Source organism: Lathyrus oleraceus, chromosome 4, assembly GCF_024323335.1.
Source record: "Lathyrus oleraceus cultivar Zhongwan6 chromosome 4, CAAS_Psat_ZW6_1.0, whole genome shotgun sequence".
Lineage (NCBI taxonomy): Eukaryota > Viridiplantae > Streptophyta > Magnoliopsida > Fabales > Fabaceae > Lathyrus > Lathyrus oleraceus.
This window is the reverse complement of record NC_066582.1, coordinates 67,304,384-67,326,694: the sequence shown is the minus strand read 5'-3', so window position 1 is coordinate 67,326,694 and position 22,311 is coordinate 67,304,384. Positions and strand designations below refer to the sequence as shown.

At 33.8% G+C, this 22,311-nt stretch overlaps 1 protein-coding gene and 2 long non-coding RNA genes across 9 annotated transcripts; 2 read left to right on the top strand and 1 right to left on the bottom strand.

Moving 5' to 3' along the window:
• The first annotated feature begins 872 nt into the window (after positions 1–872).
• Positions 873–1,321, top strand: LOC127073408 (uncharacterized). Its single transcript, XR_007785742.1, has 2 exons — positions 873–1,049; positions 1,182–1,321. It is a non-coding gene; the product is annotated as an uncharacterized LOC127073408 (long non-coding RNA).
• On the bottom strand, positions 1,232–13,556 carry LOC127073407 (UPF0613 protein PB24D3.06c). The gene is made up of 9 exons (XM_051014559.1): positions 13,046–13,556; positions 12,458–12,534; positions 9,768–9,873; positions 8,485–8,577; positions 8,303–8,368; positions 6,349–6,494; positions 1,967–2,075; positions 1,740–1,804; positions 1,232–1,635 (listed from the first exon to the last, which is right to left on the bottom strand). Exons 1-9 carry the CDS (start codon positions 13,268–13,270, stop codon positions 1,488–1,490), a joined length of 1,035 nt encoding a protein of 344 aa, XP_050870516.1. The 5' UTR covers positions 13,271–13,556; the 3' UTR covers positions 1,232–1,487.
• Positions 13,557–14,046: 490 nt separating this feature from the next.
• LOC127073406 (uncharacterized) lies at positions 14,047–21,696 on the top strand. 7 transcript variants are annotated; one of them, XR_007785739.1, is made up of 8 exons: positions 14,047–14,256; positions 14,787–15,005; positions 15,290–15,423; positions 15,500–15,657; positions 15,746–18,756; positions 19,204–19,290; positions 19,398–19,676; positions 20,197–21,696. It is a non-coding gene; the product is annotated as an uncharacterized LOC127073406 (long non-coding RNA). The 7 variants fall into 7 exon arrangements; XR_007785736.1 differs by lacking the exon at positions 15,290–15,423 and adding an exon at positions 19,767–19,987 and having other exon boundaries at positions 20,197–21,695; XR_007785735.1 differs by lacking the exon at positions 15,290–15,423 and adding an exon at positions 19,817–19,987 and having other exon boundaries at positions 14,048–14,256; positions 20,197–21,695.
• The last annotated feature ends 615 nt before the right edge of the window (positions 21,697–22,311 follow it).

The following is a 22,311-nucleotide window of genomic DNA, read 5'->3' as shown; positions in this document are numbered from 1 at the left end:
ATTAGAGTTACTATATGAATGAACACGAATTTGATTTACCAGCACAATGAAGTTATACACTCTATACTACAGTGCACCTTACCGACACCGACAGACAAAATGAAATATCATCTGCGAAAATTGAAATTTGAATCTGGAAATAGCTAGCAGCGTCGGTGTGAATGTGATAAAAGATGTGGGGACAGATGGGTCGCATTTATTTATGACTCGGACTGGCGATGCCTGGTTGATGGGAATGTGAATCACGTAACATGTAATGTCCCACACCTGTTTCCTTTTTGCTTGTTGCAATCAAAACCGACAAATGGACCACGTCTCTAATTCCAGCTACAATCAATATATACGGCCAGCAGGGGAGGCCTAGTTTGCAAACAACATAAGTTTTATTTAGGACTTCATTTATGTACGTCCACTAATTTTAAGTCTCGTATTAATTTTGAATTGATTCTTGAAAATTTATGTTGTTGATTGATTATTTATTTAGAACTGAAGTATTTAACCTTTACAACAATAGTTTCACAAAAAAATAATGGTTAAAATTCACATACAAAAAATAGAGGGAGCTATTTGTCACTAGGATGATGTGTGATGAATATGTAATTTGTAGCTTTGGTACAAAACATCTAATTTACAAAAGTCACAATATAATATAAAAGAAATTGTGCAGGCTAACATCATAAACAAAATGTAAACTATCAGTAAGAGACACTAAATATTTTAGGACCAATTTAAAATAAGTTTCATTTTAAATCCCCAAGATATAATTTTGCAAAAATTAAGTTACAATCTTCTTGAATCAAAAATATATATATTACTACACCATTAGTTGACCTAATGATAATTGACACTGAATTTGATAAGGAAGACTACGATTCAATCCATTGCAATTACAATTGAGAGAGAGCTAGAACCACTTGATGCTAGAGCTCCATTGCAATTACAATTGAGAGAGAGCTAGAACCACTTGATGCTAGAGCTCGAACCAGATTAGTCGGTCTATTGGACCGGCAACCAACACATTGTGCTTGTGAGATAATGAAAAAGGATAGGTGCACCTTTATGCGCTTCAGTTTTTTTATGTGAATGAATCACCTTCCTCTCTTTTGGAGAGGAAGCATTTATGTGACTTCCAATAAAATGTTTCTCACTCTCATTATTGTCTCTTTCTCTCTCTTTTCCAGTTTGCTGGAGACTGACTGCTACATGTGAGAAAGGAACAAAACACCACAAGGAGAGGAATCAATTTCATGCCATACATGTGCTAGACGAATGCTACAATCATGATATAAGTTAATTCAAAAAATATATAATTTTCTTCTTAGTTCCACCATGTATACTACCATCTATTATTATATTAACAAAAAATAAGGCTGCAATAACAACCCAACCAAGGAAAAAAAAACGAGATAAAAAATGAAGATTGAAAATATTGACTAAAAAGAGACATCAACCAAAAAAAGAAGAAAATTGATAGATGTCTATATTAATTAATTCCAGGGGTCATCCCAGCCCTTAGGTCCCTCTCTTTTCAAGAAATCAATAATAGCGTTGACAGCTTCTTCAACTCTGTTAGAAAGGGAGTGGTTTCCATATTCAATCTCTACTTTCTCCGCACCTCCCATTGCTCTGCATAATCTGCACATATTCAAAATGTATATACAATGAATGACCATCATATAGTTCACTCACTCCTTTTTTAAGGCATAACAAAAAGCACAGGATGAGAATAGAGATTTTACCGCTCAACGAGTGCTTTCTTATCAACATAATCTGGCACATACTCATCAGCCATTGAAAATATAACCTGCGTACCAATATGACAAACTTCAGCTAGCCATTATTGTACACCTACTCCATAGAGGATAAAAAGAAAGGAAATTTCTGCACCTAGCCAAGGTTTTTCATGGCCAAAAGTTTCATAGGAAAAAAACATAACAATAATTATGTTACATGGATATATGCACACCTGGCAATGTGTGCTAGACATGTGCCCAAGTCTCATCTTCAATTGATCGTCACTCAAGTCAGAGCTGAACAAGTCATCGTCGCCATTATATGCACAAAGGGAGTGATACCTGCATAAGAAACTGCTTGTTAGGAGAAGAGAAATAACATGAGACAGCAAATACCTTTTCTGGGGCACTGAAACAATGTCAACACTGATAAACAGATAGTCCTCACGCATCAACAAGCTGGGTATGTGGTATTATACCACAAAGGAGAGAAAGGTAAGGAGAGGGAAAGAAAAGGAAATAAAAGGCGTACATAAAAACACAGATTATTTAACAAGAGAGAAGTAGTCAATTGTTGGACAACTCATAAAGCTAAATTGAAGAGTAAAATCTAACAACTTGAACCTTGTACATAGAGCACTGACTTATTTGGAAGGCTGTCATCATCTGGATTTAGCAGTAGAGGAATCTCAGGAAAATCAATAGTAAAATTTGGGGCATTTGCAAATGGCCATTGCTAACATGAACAAGGGAAATCTAATACTAACAATATTAACATTGGCTATTTCAGAAAGAAAAAAAACCATGCACAAGTGAGACATGTGGTGCATGGTGCACAAGCACAAGTAATTTCAACTTTTGGACTTTTTTATTTCTTTCATTTCCACTCTCCTTCAGAACATTAATGGTCACCAGAACTCTTCCATCAAACACATAACGTCACATATTCACAACCTCGCCCCACTCTCCAATAAAGGAAACATTGTATTTTCATTTTTATTTAAGGAAGAAAAACTTTTGAAGTGAGGAATAAATAATGTCTCGAATGTTCACCATATGGGTGTGTTAGCAATGACCATTGCAAATGACATGCCAACAAGAAGGAAGGATACTTGGGTTTACCAACACCATTACTTGAAGGGATCAACTTACACAAGTAAATTCAGTTTGGCTAGCATATAATTCAAGTGCAGTGCCAGTGCTAGTAAACTCACTATAACACTCTTTTCAATACTAACTCTCATATTGGGAAACAATTTTGTCGGTCACACTATGTTAAGTGGGATCCATTTCCAATATGGTGAGCCCCCACGTGAATTTCATTCAATAAGAGAGTGAGTGTTTGAAAGAATGTTATAGTGAGTGTTGCTATTCAAAGTATGATGAACAAATAAGATGAATCAGACCTGTGAATTAGTAGGCTTTTAAAAATTGACATTGTATATTCTTACAGGTAATTCTAACTTCAGCTTGCCCAAACATAGGCAATAGATAGACACATTATTTGACATGTTGATAAGACCCATAAAATCAAGGTAACGAAACTGTATATTGTTAAATGGTAAAGATGAGCTCAAGAGCTTACATTGCAGGAAAATGATAAAGAAAGGATAAATAAGAGTTTCTAAATCTCCTAACCAGAGAACTATGCTCCTACCAGAGAGGGAGTCTCCTAACAAAGTCTAAATATTATTCTCCACGCCTCTCTCACCTAGGCTCCCTCCCTCAAATAACCAATTCTCCTAGAATCACGGATAATATTCTCACCAACTCTCCTTCTGCAGCTCTTCAAGAGGCTGGGCCTAGTAGAATGTGTTTGTGTAATTGGGTCATCCGTGTCGTAAGGCCGGGGTGACATATCACTACCGCACCTTGAAGAAAAGCCTTGTCCCCAAGGCTGAGGTACTAAAATTGAATTCTGAGTACAAATTTCTAGCCCCACAAAAGTATTCCTTGTATAATAGGCAAAAACCACACCCTTTCTCCAGGCTCCCACTATGAAAGCTTGCCAAGCCAGTTTCGATTGATTGAACAAACATCAGAGCCTCCATCCCACAATATTTGGGCAATCGCTTGCTGTTAAATTCTTCCAAATTTGGAAAAGCTGCATATTCAGCAATCACAAAATGGGCTTACAAAAAGAGCTCATTTAAAGCCGCAATTTTACCCTGTCTTCCGGGATCCCATAGTTGGAACAAAAAAGTTACGAGTCTCTTCAAAACTATTGGGTTATACTCAAGTACAACAATACCCGGGTCTGTAAGATATTGAAAGAGTTCAAGAAATTTCGGCAAGTCAATTCCTAGGTTTGTTGTTGCTGCAATAAAGTTTCTTTGTTGATTCCATAATAGTATCCAGTTGTTACCAAATTGAAAACCAAGCAATGTCAGAGCCATTGTTGCAATGTTTTGAATGCATGGAGACAAACTTGAAAATGTCTCGGGGGCTGGACTCGCCTTCTTCCCAAGGTTTCTAGTGTCACAACACAACAAGCCAGGTCAACTATAGAACTCAACAGAATAACCACAGGCTAATCAAATCACAGTTAATAACCTCCATTCTGCCATGTTTTTGTGCTAGAGCTACTTGGTAAGAGTTTCTTCTATACATTATTCATTCTCTAGTGATGACTATACTCTCCTTGTCAATGCACATAAGAGCAGTCACCTTCTAGCAACATTTCAGGGTTTGAGGACCTTTCAACTCCTTTTTCAAATTACTAAAGCATCATGAATACCCAGTCAAGTCCTCAAAGAATTAGATGAAAATTTATACGGACCCCCTTAAGGTTGATGCGGTTTACTACAAATCTGTGATCATCTCTAACAACTACTCATTGAGGTTTTGAGAAGTAATCAAAATTACTTACCTTTGTCATGCACTTGAATAATAAGGAAGATCTCCCTGTATTCGTTTCAGGTAATTGTTCTCTCAAAAAAAAAAAAATCTCGCATTGTGGGGAGTTAAAAGATAACTTTTGTCTCCAGTCTTCAAATGCCTAAGTATCTTCCATATGACCTGCACCTCCTGTTCCAAATTCTTTTGCAGAAAACTATGCAATACAATACACATCTTGTGCCTCTCCTCCTGACTTGTACCCCTCTTGGTTCTCTTTAACTTGAGTTGCTTCAAAGGCAAAGGAACTAACGAAGATCTGCAAGCGCATCAGAGGGAACGGTGGCGCCGCACCCCACAGGCCGGGTCACAGGGAAATTGACGTAGATCTCGGGGAGTGCAGCAATGGAGAGGTCTTGTTGGCCATTGTAGTCAGGTTGCCTCGGATCCTGACCCTTGGTCGAGCTCAGTAAGAGTAGCACACGTGTGAAGTGGCTCTACTCTGCCCCACGTTCTAATTACCTTCTCCCACTTACTAGAGTTATATTGGTGGCGGTAGTGCTTGTTGTGAGAGTGTTGTCGCAGGTTGATTGACTAGTGAGATCCACGCATCATAAACTTTCACTTCCTCCTACTACCTTGCGATAAACTTATGGGGAGTTTTTGCCATTGTTTTGGCTGTTCCTGCAACTTCTTAGACCACTTCCTTTGCTGAGGAAGGTTTTGTTCGACCCTCAAGCCTGTGATCCTTCGGTTTTCCTTCATTCTTCTCCAACGTCTCTGTCACGACGCACGCACCAAACGCTATCACCTATTCTTTCCTTGCTACACCAGTGCATAGATTTTGATACTTAAACATGTTTCCATCTGGATCTATTTCCTTCTTCCTCGCTGTCCTAGATTTGAAAACTGAATCTTGTAAGAAAGAATGAGCACCTCTTGAAGAACAAAAAACATGCAGTTTCGGGAACTCCGTCATTATGATTTGACGGAACTCCTCCATCTTTTGAGGCAACGAGTTCTTCTTCATTGCTTCAATTCTCACTTCCAGGACATCCAATCATTTGAACATTTCTGATGACATCTCCGGTGACATGACTGAGACTGCGACTTCGTTAGCTCCTCTCATTAATCCCGCAGGTCGGACCAAATGATAGAGCCCATAAAATCAAGGTAACATAAATGTATGTTATTGAATGGTAAGAAGAGCTAGAGTGCTACAATGATAGAAAATGGTAAAAAGATAAACCAGAGTTTCTAGAATTCATAATCAGAGAACTATGTTCCTATCAGAGAGGGACTCTCCTAACAAATTCTAACAATTTTTCTCCATCCTTCTCACTTAGGCTTTCCTTCAAACAACCAACTACCCCAAGAATCACGGAGAATATTCTAACCAACTCTCCTTTTGCAACCTTCTAGATAATGGGCCTTGTAAAATGTGTTGACGTAATTGGGTCATTTGTGTCACAACTCATAAAGACCAGGTGTCCTACCACATGTGTTAAGGCTGTAGGGGCTGGGCCCACTTCTGGAAACACTAATATTTGAAAAATGTCATATACATGATTATGAGGACCTAGCTTACCGATGAATTTCTTATACATACAACCATTTTAGATTGATAATTAAAGAGCAAAATAATTTTTACAATTGAATAGCATAATTGGTTTTATTTTTATTTTAATATAGAGCATCATTAGTTTCTAAAAGAAAACCAAGATTACACATATTCGGAAATCTCAGTATGTGTAGAGATACATTATTTATGTGCACTCACCTATATGCAGTAATTGGGGCAGTAGGATCTGCTTCCCTTGGCATTATCTCTGAACCTCTGCCTTCACTTATCATTTTGGCAGCCAAGTCAATCATAGCAGCTGTCTGAGGGAGTGTAGATTGATATTCCCTATCACTGACTGGAGCCTGAACAATTAAATAGAGAAAAATAAAGTTTGCAGTGAGAGAACAGATGATATAACAAGTTATATATTGACATTGACCAAACTAAGTATCTTTTACTTGATTTTGGTTTGGGTAACACTACAATTAAACATTTCAACTCTCTGACTTCAAAATTTTAAATTAGACAAACCCTAGAAAACCACAGTAATTATATTATTAGGAGCAACAGATTCAACCTTATACAAGGTTCTAAGAAACCAGGCAAGTCATCAAATTGGTTTGGAGACTAATTCACAGTTCAATGGCATAACCGTGGTCAAACTAATACGCACACAGGCATACAATCCATCATATCAATAGATTAATCTCAATGAATACAAATTTTTAAAACAACCACCAAGCCTTATTGCACTTGTAGAGTCGGATGGATCAAATGATACCATAAAATTCTATCATATATCATATCTCTATCTAACTCATTAATCTCTAGATCTTTCTTAATAGTTTCTCTTATAGGTTTTCTAGGTCTTTTTCTGCCTCTAGTGATTTGACTACCTTACATCTCATCTACTCTCCTTACTATAAATTCTATGAGTATTTTCTCTACATGGTCAAACCACCTAAGCCGAGTTTCCACCATCTTTTCTACGATTGGCGCTACTCCGACTCCCTCTCTCTTTAATATTGTCATTTCTAATTCTACATTGTCTAGTCTTACCACACACCCAACAACATCCTCATTATCACTATGCTTATCTTATTTGTCTGTGGCACCCAACATTTTGTCCCATACAACATCGTCGGTCTAATAGTTGTACTATAAAATTTTCCATTAAGCTTGAACGGTACTTTTGTATCGCATAAAACCATGAGGTCTTCCTCCATTTCAACCACTCCACTTGAGTTCGATGACTTACATCTCCTTCTATTCCATCATCATTTTGTACTACAGACACAGGATTTTTATGATTATTTTTGTAATAGAAAATTATTCAATTAATGTTAGAAGTACTACAGCATAAAATATAAATAATGGCAAAACTGAATATGAAGCATTGACTTAGTTGAGTTTATCTACCGGCATAATCACTATTAAGAGTGTTTAGGAAAGTTTGCGGGGAACAACTTATGGCATGTCTATAAGTTATTTTCAAGTTATGATATGTTCTTCTTCAACACTTGAATAGTATGAAATAGTTTCCTTTACACTTCAAGTTTCCAATATATTATGCTTGTCACATTATGTTAAAGAATGAGTATGCTTCCCAATAACCGGTTGCAATTGTTCCTCCACACTCCACTTGTTTTGAAAGGAAATGCGAGGAAAACCTTTGAGTGAAATACAACTTATATCCTGAATTGAGACGACACAAATTTTGAAAGGAAAATTCAATATTTCCTACTTTGTCCATCAATTATTCTCTTTTATCCAGCAAGGGATTCACTTTTTTCATTTTATCAAAGATTTAAAAGACAATTTACCTATTACTCATTTTCTTTCCTCTCATCCATGTTATTAATATCTTTCCTCGTTTTACATAATCTTATCTTTGATAGGATATTTAGTTTAAGGAAATTTGGATTTTATTGAAATTATATTTATGCATTGAGTTTATGTGGTATTGTACTTTCTGGGTTAGAAACACTTAGATTCATTTTCTAATTTACTTTTTGATGATTGAATAAATACAAATTTTCTTCAGAATATGTTATTTGTCGGAATAGCACTCAACACATGAGGGAAGGAGTGCCCCACCAAAAGAAGTACTCTGAAGGTTACTTGGTTCTACATAAGAAAGTTTATAAACTGGTCTACTATCAACAAGTACCTGCAAGATGGCAGCACGAACAGCTCGGGAGCAAGCAAAATTTGTGCGCATGTAGTTCACAATGTCCTAGAGAAATTAATCAAAACAAGAAAAGTTTATTTATCAATCTCAGAAAACTTCAGTAGCAAGAAAAGGAGTAGAAATAAAGTAAGGTCCAGGATTTTCATAGAATAAAATATAACCTGACAGCCAGTACTGTGCCCAAGTAATGCTACACCTTCGGAATCTTCTTTGTTAATTAAATAATTAATAAGCTGATCCAGATCCTTAGCATCCTTCAACATCAATTCAAAAAGCAATTGCAAATTCAATCATCTAGATAATTATTCTCATCAATCAGATGGAAATACTAATATTGCACTTTTCACTTAAACCTTGGAATGAAAACGGAGCACAAAAAAGCTTGAGATTATAGACGTCTTAAATGGCTATGATATTAAGGTAACATATTCCAAATATATCCTTGTAGGATTTTCTGAAGAAATTCACTTATATAACCTCTTTCAAATTTTCAATTGCATTAATTATTTCTTTACCAAAAACCCGAATTATTTTAAATCTTGTGTAACCAATAAGTAAACAATAAATCTTAAGAAGGGTAAACTTGGAGAAACAATATCAATTGCTATCAAGTATAAGACTATTATAAACTTTTTTAACCCTCATTATTTAGTCAACTAGGTTCTATAATTAGGAACAGATAGCATGCTACTTGAGAGGTCACTAATTTAATGGCCCTAGGTTAGGAGGATACTTAGTTTGCGGTATTTAACAAAATAACTACACACTTGTTTGATATTTAAAAAATAACTACACACTTGTTTGATATTTAAAAAATAACTACATTCTGAGTACACTGTTAGTTGTGAGATAATGCTGAAGGTCACTAGTTGAACAGTAGAATAAATTATTTGTGTAAATTCGATCAAAAAGTAAAACATCTTGTCTTCTATTGTCGTTGAGAATGAGATTCCATTCTTTACCGTGCTCAATGTCCCTATTTCATAATTACATCGTTTCCTATAATATTCTGATCTGAACTAACAGTTGTACATAAAGTCATTCAACTATGGTGTAACTTAAATAAAAAATATAAGGCTAAAAGCTAATATTTCAAGTAACTCACATATCAAATCCCAAGCTTTGTTTTGGTCTACTAAACAAACAGCAGACTTTTGTACAACAAAGCCTAAAGTAATCATCAAGACCAACATTTGTTTTATATCACCCTTTGCAAGGTCGTGTTTATGGAAATACTAAGTCCGATGTGTCAAAGTAAAAAAGGCATTTCATATTGGAATGGAAGCTTACTCTTAACATTTTCAATATATAAATAAATCATATAAAGTAAAAGCAAGTTTTTGAGCCCATAACATGTCAAACTAATAAGCAAAATGCTGTCAATTAGAAAGTTTGCAACACTAAATAGCAACAGCACACCAGAAATTAAAATTTAATTAATTACTTGTTGCAAGCTGGAAGTGCCATATCCACTATAAGAAGATGACATAAGAAATTGAACTAGTGACCAATTCTCGCGGTCCAGCGCAATTGCCAGAGGTTCTAAATATCTACAAGAAAAGAAAATGGACATTAGAACAGAACTCTTCTAAGGTTCATATCCAGAGGCAGAGCTTAAAAAAGGGGAAGAGTGCAGTAGGGACTGAGTCAGATACTCAATTAAATAAACTTCAATAATACCAATTTATTGTAATTTTTTCTTCAAATAGAACTTTAAAAAAATCATATATCAATTTACAATAAGCTGTCAACACCAAGTGGAATAGGGCGTAATTGCTGGTATTTAAAAGTAAGCCGTACATGCAAAAGTTAAAACAATAAATATGTAACTTACAAATAATTATATTTATAGTGTTTCACTTTATTATAAATAATTTTTTTATTTATAAAATCCATTACAACAAGTAGATACTAATAATATAAAAATTAATTTGTGGATACTGGATGGTCATTATCATACGTTTTTAAGTTAATACACTAAAAGGGTAACAATCAACATGTTTTACAAGGACTGCTTTTGCATACTTAAAACCAGCATTTCATTCAACAATTTTATCTCTTATCATTGATTCAATCATGTCCATCATCAAATATTTAGAAACAGCAAATAAGGTTTTAAACAAAGCATGTCAAAGCGATAACAAAACTCTTATAAGGACATTTGGTCTTATGTTAGAACCCTAACCAGAAGAATTTGGTGTCTGAAGCCCACATGAGAAGAACATAGCATTCTGCTTCCATGGAAAACTAAACTAAAGTTGAGAAGGAAACAGAGACAAATGAAGAAAATTTGAGACACAGAACAGGTTTAGAAGCAGGCCACAACTGTATGATATAGCAGGTTTAGAAGCAGGCCACAGCTGTATGATATAACAGGTCTCGAAGCAGGCCACAACTGTATGATATAACAGGTTTAGAAGCAGGCCACAACTGTATATATCATCACAAGTAAGAATTTTTTCTGAATGACGATACTCAACAGTAAGAATTTTTTCTGAATGACGATACTCAACAACAATAGGATTGTCTATATTCGAGCTATAAAGGATATGTATGAGGGGTCTAGACTAGTGCGAGGACACAAGGGGGAAAGACAGACAATTTTCCCATAACAAGAGAATTGCACCAAGGTTCAACCCTAAACTCTTACCTTTTTACTATAGTTTTGGACGTACTTACGAAACATATCCAAGAGTTAGCCGCAAAATATATATATATTTTGCATGTGATATAGTTCGAATTATAGGATCAGTGGAGGACTTAAATGAGTTAGAGACTTGGAAACAAGTCTTAGAGGCGTATGACTTTCGCGCAGAAGTAAGACAGAGCATATGGAATATAAGTTTAGCAAAAGGAGAAGTGTTTCTAACCTATAGGTGAAAGTTGGAGATCATATCATGTCACGGGTTACATGGTTTAAATATCTTGGATCCATAGTACAATAGAGAACTGGAAGGAGACGTAAACCATCAAATTCAAGTTGGGTGGTTGAAATGGAGGAGGGTCTCAGATGTTCTATATGACATGAAAACACAACTCAAACTAAAAGGAATGTTCTATCAGACAATTGTAAGATGGTGATGTTGTACGAGTCGGAATGTTGAGCGGTAAAGTATCAGCACGAAAATCAAATAAGTGTAGTAGAGATGAGGACGTTGCATTGGATGTGTGACAAGACTAAACGAGATAAGATTAGGAATGACAACATTAGAGACGGTGTTAGGTTAACACGAAAATCAAATAAGTGTAGTAGAAATGAGGATGTTAGGCTGGATGTGTGACAAGGCTAGACGTAGACGAGATAAGATTAGGAATGACAACATTAGAGAGAGTGTTGGGTTAACACCCATAGTAGAAAAGATGGTATAAAATAGGATTAGGTAGTTAGGGCATGTAGAGAGAAGGCCTGGGTATTCTATAGAAAGGAGAGTAGATCATAAAGGGTAGTCAAATGTCTAGAGGTAGACCTAGAAAAACTATAAGAGAAACTATTAGAAAAGACATTGAAATTAACGAGTTAAATAGAAACATGATTTTTTATAGAACATTATAGCGTAGTTTGATCCATGTAGTCAACCTCATTTAGTGGGATAAGGCTTGGTTGTTGTTGTGACTGTACTCACAACAAGCTCAAATAACAAAGCTCGTGCACAAATGTATTACGGTGGCTTATATTTCTTCTAATACTGCAAGCTACTGGAGTGCTGACTATGGCAGATTGCAGTGGCTTATATTTCTTCAAATATTGCAAGCTAGTGAGAGTGTTGACTATGGCAGACTGTACTCCATGGCGGAGAGCCAATATCCCGCCATACCAGCCGCTTGGTGGCGCCGTCATAGCATGTTATGGCGGTAAAATCCGCAATAGCGGCTGATATTTACCACTGCGGTGAGCTCAAAAACAGTTACATATATCCGCCATAGCACCGCCGTGGTGAATATTCTATAACACTGGCTTGTTTTTTTTTTATAATTACATGTTCACATGTTTGATAAAAATATTGAAGGTTTACACTAAGAATTCACATGCTTGAAAAATTCACACTTGCTTCTGTTCATCTATGACATACAGTCAACCAAAAAAGTTTTCAGATTATATTCAATGTTAAAAAAATTATGAAATATTGAACTTACGCGGTAGCAAGAAATCCATCTGTTAATCCACCAATAAAAATAACTTGTCGTTTGAATTCGCCACTTTTGAATGCAACCTGCAAACAAAAGAATTCATCACAAAGCAGTTCTCAAAATACCTAATGCAGAAGCAATAAAGAAAAATGTTACTATTTGTTATGTAGCGCTAACATGTCCGATTGAAGGAGTGTTCAATTTTGCCTGACTTATGAGATTGCATACAATCACTTCCATTTTCTTAAATAATTCTTAAACTATTATTACATGTCAAAGTTAATGTAATGTCCAGTGTCTGTATTAGAGCCTCATAGAACCAGTGGTAGTGACAGCTAGAGTTATTAACAACAGAACAAAATACAATTTCAACCCCAAACCTTGAAGTTGAAATACAATAATTTCAAAAATTCTAAAACTTTCAGATTTAAACACCTAGATTTGTTTCATTTCAGTCTGAAAATGGCTTATATTAATTAATCTTGTTATACTTGATCAGGTGTGGAAATTGCAATCAATTTAAACAACGTCGAGAAAATCAGATCAGAAGCGAAAATTGAAAGAGAGAAAAAAACAACAAAATAAGTGGCGGACCTGAATAGGATTAGGACCGTATTTGAAAAGAGCTCCTCGGAGTTGATTTTTGTGGACGACGGGACCGGTGACGTCTGCAGAAGCGGAGACGGCAACGGCGGAGTTACCTGACATAGTCAAAATGGACGGCGTACGTCGGACTCGAACGATTCCGGATAGCCAGGAGGTGGCGGGAGAAGAGGAGGACGAAGACGACGAGATTGAGGAACTGATAGAAGGATTCATTGCCTCGTCAGCTGGTCATTGTGTTGAGAGGGTTCACGATGATGAGTCGATGGACTATTTCGGTTTCGGTTGCAGGGAAGACCTCGGTTACGAATACGAGAAAATCAGGTTACCGGTTACCGATTATCACTGTTGAGTGTGTGGGGTAGTCACCGGCTCACGTCATGAAATTGATTTCCATGCTGCGTGGTTCTTACGCGCGGGGAAATGTGTCTACCCTTGCGGATCTGTTGAGCTGTGGGTCAACTGAACTATACCGAACGCTTTTTGTAATAGTAATAATATTAGTGTTCTCTATCACGAATTATCTCTGTTTTTTCATTATAAATCGCTTTAGAAAATATTTTTTGTAATACGTCGTTTTATAATATCAATAAATTATTAATGTTATTTTTTTTATTATATCTTTAAATATTTATTATTTTATCTCCTTTCAATTATATCAATTTTTTTTTCAATATTTTTAATGAAGAACAATTTTGTAAAATCCTTCCTAATTTTCTTTTTCATACCACAATTATTATATTTTTTAATATTTATAATAAAAAATGGAGGGAGTATCTCCAATCAATCATTCAAAATAATATTGCATTATTTTACCAACTTACCCTTTCAGTTAATTATAATTTACACTTAGAATTGAACAGATATGTTATCAATAAATGTCATAATTAATACTCAATTAAACATTTACTTACATGTCAAGTGTCAATCATTTTTTGACTACCTCAAACAAAAGATTTTTTCCTCTTTCACATCAAAACCAATTTATACGAAAATTTTGCGTAGTCTTACACATTTCTCTAGTTCTCTCCAACTTTATATCTTTTACATTTCTCTCTTTCTTACACATTTCTCTAGTTCTCTCCAACTTTATATCTTTTACATTTCTCTCTTTTCTTGCTTCGTTTCTCTACTTCTCTACGACATATGCATCGTCACCGTCAATAGAAGTTCCATTGCTCAAACAAACACTGCTGACAAAGGTTTGCTTCTTTAATTTTGTGGTATATTTTTCGTATATGATTAAATCGCTGCAAAACTCATGCTTTAATGTTGTCGCCTTTGTTGTTGTTTGTTTCTAAAAACTGATTTTTCCAACCTTTTGCCTAATGCTTTGTGTATTTTAAACTTGTATTCAATGGAGAAACTATTGTTTCAAAAATGACAATATACTCTAAATACCGCAGCATCAATACAAGTTTAAGCCAATTGTCGATTTTTTTAGTGGAAAATTCGGCAATGATCTTTTATATGGTGAGCTTTACTTTCATGTTTACATATCTTATGTTTTACAATATTTGACACTTGATGCGTTAGATGTCATATGTGTTCTACATAACATTATATGTTTTGAGCTACTTTCAATTTAACTTCATGAATACATTGTAACTTTTTCTATTTTTCTTATGATTTAGATGACATAGGTGTTTAACAACACTTGATGCATTTTGAGCAAACTTCAATTCAAATATATGGATACATTGTAACATTTTATGTTTCTCTTATGCTTTAGATGTGATAGGTGTTCTACAAGATGTTGTCAAAACGAAAATGGACGGTGGTGGCAAGAAATTTTGTGCCAATATAACTCTATGTGATAAGGCTGAAAATGTGATCGAGGACACTTTATGGAAAGACTACGGTTAACAGTTCATGAACTATAATAGTTCGAACATGTCTCCTGGTCCAACACTCATTGTCTTAACAAATGCGTGATGTAAGAAAAATCAAGGTTAGAAATTTATTTCTAAACACAGCTCTACTGCTTGAATTATATTTGGTTCTATTGTGTAACTATAAGTCTCTATCTGAGGTGCAACATCTAGATTGTCTAGCCTATCAAACGAATGGAATGGATCAACATTTTATATTAACTTAAATCATCCCCAAGTTCACACTTTATCATCCAAGTACGAAAGTTTGTTTGACACTTAGCATTTAACCCATACTTTACTACTATTCAGTATACTTCCATATACTTCATGTATTTTGCATTTTTATCTTGACACATGTTAGCATCAATCCAATCAACAATTGCACCATCTCATTCTCTCACCCAAATATTGGATTCATTTATACAATCTGGAAACGAAAGTTGGACAAAATTGAATGAGGTCAAGAGTATCCGTTAAATCACTGACATTGGCTAGGTGTGTCATTGTTTTTGGCTTTCAAAAGTGATAGTCTTATTCATATATTTACTGACTAACTATGATATCAATATAGGATTATTTTTCCACAACCATTGGCACTACCAAACAATTTAAGTCATCCAAGTTTGGATGGTATTTTGAGGCGTTATCGGCTTGCAAGACATCAAACAAGTCCCATGGAACCAAATTTGAATGTGTTTATGGAGTTAAAGATCTTAAACCTATTTCAAAGTAAGATTTTAATTTCATTTTCCAATTTACAATTATTACTAATGAACCTATTTTACTTACATATACCACTATTCTTTTCATGTGTTAGATACAAAATCAAAATCAAAGTCGAGTTTGATAATCATGTGGGATGTTTTGTGTTTTGAGATAAAGATTGTATCCTATACATTAATATGACTGCTAGGAAGTTACGACAACTCATGAGGGAGGTAATTAAATTTGTAATGCATGATCATTATTTGTAAGTTTTCGTTTCAATTCAACTATATTTCAATGACTAATATGATTTTTGACCTAGGATGGAGAGGATAACCATGTCACTTAAAATTTGAATATAACATGATTATGCTCTTTGAGTAATAATAAGAACCAACAGTTTTGATACCAATATGCTCAGTCTATTATTAGCATCAAATTGTTTTTTACACATACAGTAATGGAATACTTATTCCTTTCTAATAGTTTTTTTCTGAGACATCAAAGCTGATGAAATTTCTAACCAATTAAGGCTCAGTTCAACAACTGAACTTCTTCACCATATATACTATCATAATTATGCATAACATGCCCCATTTTTTATTCACAGAACTCAATTGCAACCTCACAAGCGCATGTTATGTGATAAATTCTTTGTTTTACACTTCTACAATTAATGACTACATCATAGGCATTTCCACTCATACACTTGGTTCACTGTTCAGCCCTCTATGCATCATGTTGCCCATTTTGACACTCCATATTTTATGAAGTTATTTTATGATCTTCTAATTCCTAATGCCTTATGTCACAATGCATCTTGTTGTATTCGATTTTTGGTTATTGTGCATTGTACAAATAGACTTTTACAGGCTATCAATGGAAAATCAAACGAAGACAACTGGCCAGACTCTTGCTTTATAGGATAACATGCTTGTAATGGTCAACTTAGCATTTAATACAACCTGTTTTAGATAGATCCTTTCATTTCATGTTGTCATTTCTTGCACGAATTCAGGTATGTATTCATACTGCGTGGATCATCTTTTTCTCCAAAAATCACCTATCAATACCAATATATGTTAGGCTTAATGCAACATCTATTTAGACTTGCTTTCGAGTATATAATGGATTTAAAACTATTTTGATGTTAGATATCATAATGACATAGTGAACCATGAAATCACATGCCAACCTAACAAGCAAGACATGTTTACATAGTATCATGTTATGCATTAGGCACTAATGCAATACCTGTTATAACCTATATGCTGGCAACCATTTCCCTACAGGTATTAACCGATCATTTTTTCGTTGTGATGGACTGCACAAATAACTTCTTTCACAATGAACTAACTTAACTACATTAAATTTAAGTAACTATATTTTATGATTAATTTCACATTAATATAACATAATTTATTTGATTTTAGTAATTAGAGGGACTACTTTGTTATTATTATTAACTATTATATCACAAACTCCTCATAGTTTTCTAAAGTATCACAACATATATACTTTTTCAATTCAATTCTCAATTGACAATGCATTAACCTGTGAAAAACATTATGAACATTTGGTTTATGTCCTCTACATAAAAGAAATATGAGTTTCAACTTGGACTTTTTGCAAATGTCATACATATGAATACAACAACTTTGATTCTTTACATACATGTCTGAGATACACTGTATTATTATTTAGATGCAACTTCACACACTATGATTAATATACATGTGTTAGATGCAACTTGACAACACTTTTTTTATTCTCATTTTCTAAACAAACCTTAGCATGATGGATTTTGAATTGGCGTTGTTTGTTAGAATTGATAACAAAAGTATTCATTTTATCTAATCTGAATCAGTGGAGTAGATATGTATAAAAAGGATGGCTCGTGTGTTTCCCTCATATAATAACATACCTAGAATCAAAAACATGATGTCTAAGGTGGTTCCATGGACACCAGATCCTCAATTTATTGTGACTTATGCTAAGAAGTTACACTTATACATCCATTATATAGAGAGTATCATTAATGCCACCTTACCTAATAACAATGAATATAAATGCTAAACTAATGTCTATATTAAAGTTCAACATTTGTTAGTTGACACATTAATTTAGCTCATGATCACACTACAATTTTTTCAATCAAAGTGGATGAATATGTGACTTTACGTAATATACCCATGCAGAGTTTTTCGTATTGCGTTTATGTCAGTTTATTGCAATCCATTTTTTCATTACAAACCATTATTTCAGTAACAAATCATACCACTTGTATTCACTAATATTTCTTGCTGCATAATCCATATTACTACTCAATTATCTATCTCAAAACTTGCATTATTCATTATGATATCTATTTTCATTTGTCGCTTCGATGATTAATCTATGTATCTGAACAATAGTTCGCGGTAGTTGATATAGTTTCTTTGTTTCAATATGGCAGTCATTGCATTGATTGCACTTAATTGAACGAAATGGATCATGGCTCCAAGTTTGTCTCAACAAAAAGAGAAAGGACACAGAGGGCTCTAATCATAAAAAAAATTATGTTCTAAGCGGCTACGGAATACACCTCTTCAACAACACACATATTATCAACAAATACCTACCCCAAATGTCATCAAAAATATAATTCCACTGTCTGAAAACACTCCTTGACAATAAAATCAAAAAATGGCTGCTCAAGTAGTTGAAGAAGATAGATTACTAACTGCAAGAATTCTAGGCTCAGAGCCTTGTCATAGCAGACATGTATGGCATCCTACCAAGAAATACTCCAAGGTTTTCACTCTTTAGGAACTAATCTATTGTCAAAGTTCTCAAATGTCATCACATGCGAGACAAATGAGAATTACTCGCATCCTAATATGGTTTCATCTAATGCAATACAACCCTGCAGCATCATCCACATATTAGATGTTGGGGATTCTTTTATTGCAAGAAAGTATTCTCAATGTATACTTTTTTATCACATAGCACTCTGTCTATTGTACTCATATTGGTGTTGACAAATTTAGTGTATACATTTAACTCTCCTTTTTCATGCAACACTACAAGTTGTGTGAACCAACCATATGTTGTAGACAACGATAGCTCTTCAACGACACCATGGTAAGTTAAGTTGCGGAAAAGTATTTAGGTTCTTTTCTATATTTGATTATCGATGTTTTCCTGAATCTTCCTTACTTCTTTAACTTTCATGGACTTAGTAAGCATTTTTTTTGTTATATATAGTTCAATTTTATGAAAACAACATTAAGAACCTTGACAATATTTAGAATATTAACATAAATTCGTAAGACATAAAGAAAATTGCTTAGGATGAGTGGAACAATATATCTTTATGCCAAAACAGGAATGTAAATGACCTCTAAAGGCACCTAATCATGGTCTGATAATAGTTGTGTTTGTCCATGTACTTCATTCTTGACAAGGGGTTACTATTCCATATTCAAAGTTTGCATTGATTGAATCTATACTACAACCATTGAATCCAACTCATATTTTTCTTCTTTTACATTGCTACTCATGAATTTACTATTTTTGGTTGATGTTAAGGACTCCTCAACAATCATGCTTAAGTCGGAGAGATAATATGGTAGAGAAGTACCATGTTTATGCAGTAGGGAACCAATCCGGCAGGAGGTCAGCATTAGGACATTCATATAGTTCCTTTATTTTTCATCATTTTATTTTAATGACATAGCTTTACTATGCCTCAACAATGTGACACTTTTTTTTGTTGATCATAGATCATTACAATTTCCTAAACGCCCTTGAGGACGACCTCGCAAAAGAACCATAACTCAAGATCTAATTTTGCCTCTACCGGTTCTACAAGATGATAGAAAATTTATTGAGGCTTTAAAAGAGGCACATATTTGGGATTCTAGTATTTTTTTTACAGAAGTTATTTGTTACTATGTTACTATCGTCATCGATGAATATACTAGAGCATGTTTGGAGTAATACATGGCAATACTTATCTGATGGTATTCTTTACGAGAAGCGTGTTTTGACTAGAAATCCAGGTACATATTTTATGGAAATATTTTCTAGATCTGTTTCAATTTTGAAAACAAATAGTTTTATTTACGGTTATTTTGCTTTTTCTACCATAGGATTAACACTTACTGATAAAGAAATAAAAAACAACTCACACTAATTGCAGTAAAAACTCAGTTACAAAAGAACAATTGAAGTTTTAAATACTTAAAGCCAACACCATATCCAAATGACTATGTACTTTCTTTTTTGGGAAATCGGCTCATTTATGAAGAGTGGCAGTATGATTCAATTGATCAAAAACACATTTTTGATACTTTGTACTCATCTTTTATAGGTAAATTGACCATCCTTCTCATTCGTTTAAGACATAAATATCATGTTTACATTTGTTAGATTTCTAAATACATTACTTACTATATACCTCATTACGCTTTAATTCCCTTTATCTTATTCTATATTTCATAATGCTTTGATATATTGTAGTATACAATTGTTATTATAAATTTCATACTAATTATTATGTCACAATAATTATATTTGTAGGAGAGCATAAACACATATATTTAGAAGTCATGGAAGCAGTTGAAAGAAAAAATGGTGGAGTGTTTTCTTATATGTCTATGGTGGAACATGTAAAACGTTTATGTGGAACACTTTGGGAGCAACACTTTGCTCCAAACAAAAAATTGTCTTGCTTGTTGCATCAAGTGGAATTGAAAGTTTGTTGTTACCAGGTGGAAGAACAACTTATTATAGGTTTAAGATTTTTGTCCCTACTCTGTAATCTTCAATTTGCAACATTGACAAAAGGGATGAACTTGTTGAGATTTTAAAGTTGACATATCTTATTATATGGGATGAGGCTCCAATGGATAATAAGTTTTACTTTGAAGCTCTTGATAAATCTTTAAAAGACATCATGAGTGAAACTCCTCGAGCTTATAAAAAACTATATGGAGGCAAAGTAGTATTTTCTTTAGACAAATTCTACTAGTTGTTCCAAAAGGTAGTATATAAGATATTATTCATGCAACAATCAATATTTCTTATATTTGGGATCAATGCAGAGTCCTCGGGTTTATACAAAACATGTGCCTTCAAAGTGGTGCAACTACTTCAAACAAAGAGGAAGTCCTCATTTTTTTAGAGTGGATATTGCATATTGGAGATGGTACTATGTCTGAGCCTAACAATGGTTATGTTGACATTTCAATTCCCGATGAGCCTCTAATTTTTAATTTTTCACATCCTATTAAGGTTATTGTTAAGAGCACCTATCTTGATCTCATTCATAACTATCATAATCCTAATTTTCTGCAAAGTCGTGCAATGTTGGCTTCAACAATTGAAATTGTTGACGACATTAATCAATGTATCACAAATCTTCTTCCAGGTACTAAAAATGTTGTTTCAATATTTTAATGCTATAAATATACTATAATTTCTATTAATATAGCTTTTACATTGGTCTATTGTTTTAAATTTATATGAGGAAAAAAATGAATACTTTAGTAGTGATTATATTGATAGACCTACAACTACGAACTTTTATGCATTTGAGCACTTGACTCCTGAATTTCTAAATATTATGAAAACTTTTGGATTGCCTAATCATTCAATCAAGTTGAAGATTGATGTCACTATTATGTTGATGTGCAACTTAGATCAGCCTGAAGGTTTATGCAATGGTACAAGGCTCACTGTAATAAGGTTTGCTAATCATGTCATTGAAGCTAAGATCATTTTTGGAAAGAAGATAGGTAACATCATTTATATTCCTAGAATGTCTTTATCCCAGTCACAATCTTCATGGCCATTTAAGTTAGTGAGAAGACAATTCCTTAATATTGTTTCTTTTGCTATGACAACTAATATATCTCAAGGGCGAGCTTTAGCCAATGTTGGTTTATATCTTCCAAATGATATTTTCAGTCATGGTCAATTGTATGTGCCAACTTCTCGAGTTAAGACTAAAAAAAGTCTTAAAATTTTGATTCATGACAAAGACAATATTGCAACAACAACTACCATTAACATTGTATTCAAGGAAGTTTTCACAATATATAATAGGTATATCATTCATATTACTCTCTATAACAAAGTCCTCAATTACAAACATTGAATGCATTGTTATATAATTTAAATTGTTTTGTTTTTAGGTGTAATTTTTGAAGCTAACTTGAAGACCGATGTTATTTTGTAACTTTTCTGTTAATTGTTTGAAAGACAGGTTGGAATTGCACTTATCTTTTGATCATAATTAAGATATTAGTCATATGTTGTCAACTTTACAACTTCTTTTAATGAAATACAATGCAATTTTATTGTTGCAAAAATTCCATCTCGTTGCTCTTTGTTATGCTTTCTCTCTTTATTTGAGCATTATTCAAGTATATCAAAATAATTAATCTCTATTATTACATATTAATTTCACCCATGCGGGACAAGTATTTTACTAGTTATTCCAAACAAGAATGTAATTTAAGTTCTAATTATTTTCTTAAAAAATAATTTAATTTATTCCTGCTATTGTTTTAATATCAGATGTCTTAACATATTATAAAATTTATATAAAAATATATTTATAAAAATTGAAATTGTATTACGATATTACCTAGAATTACATAAAATACTCATAACTAACTAGCATCCACATAA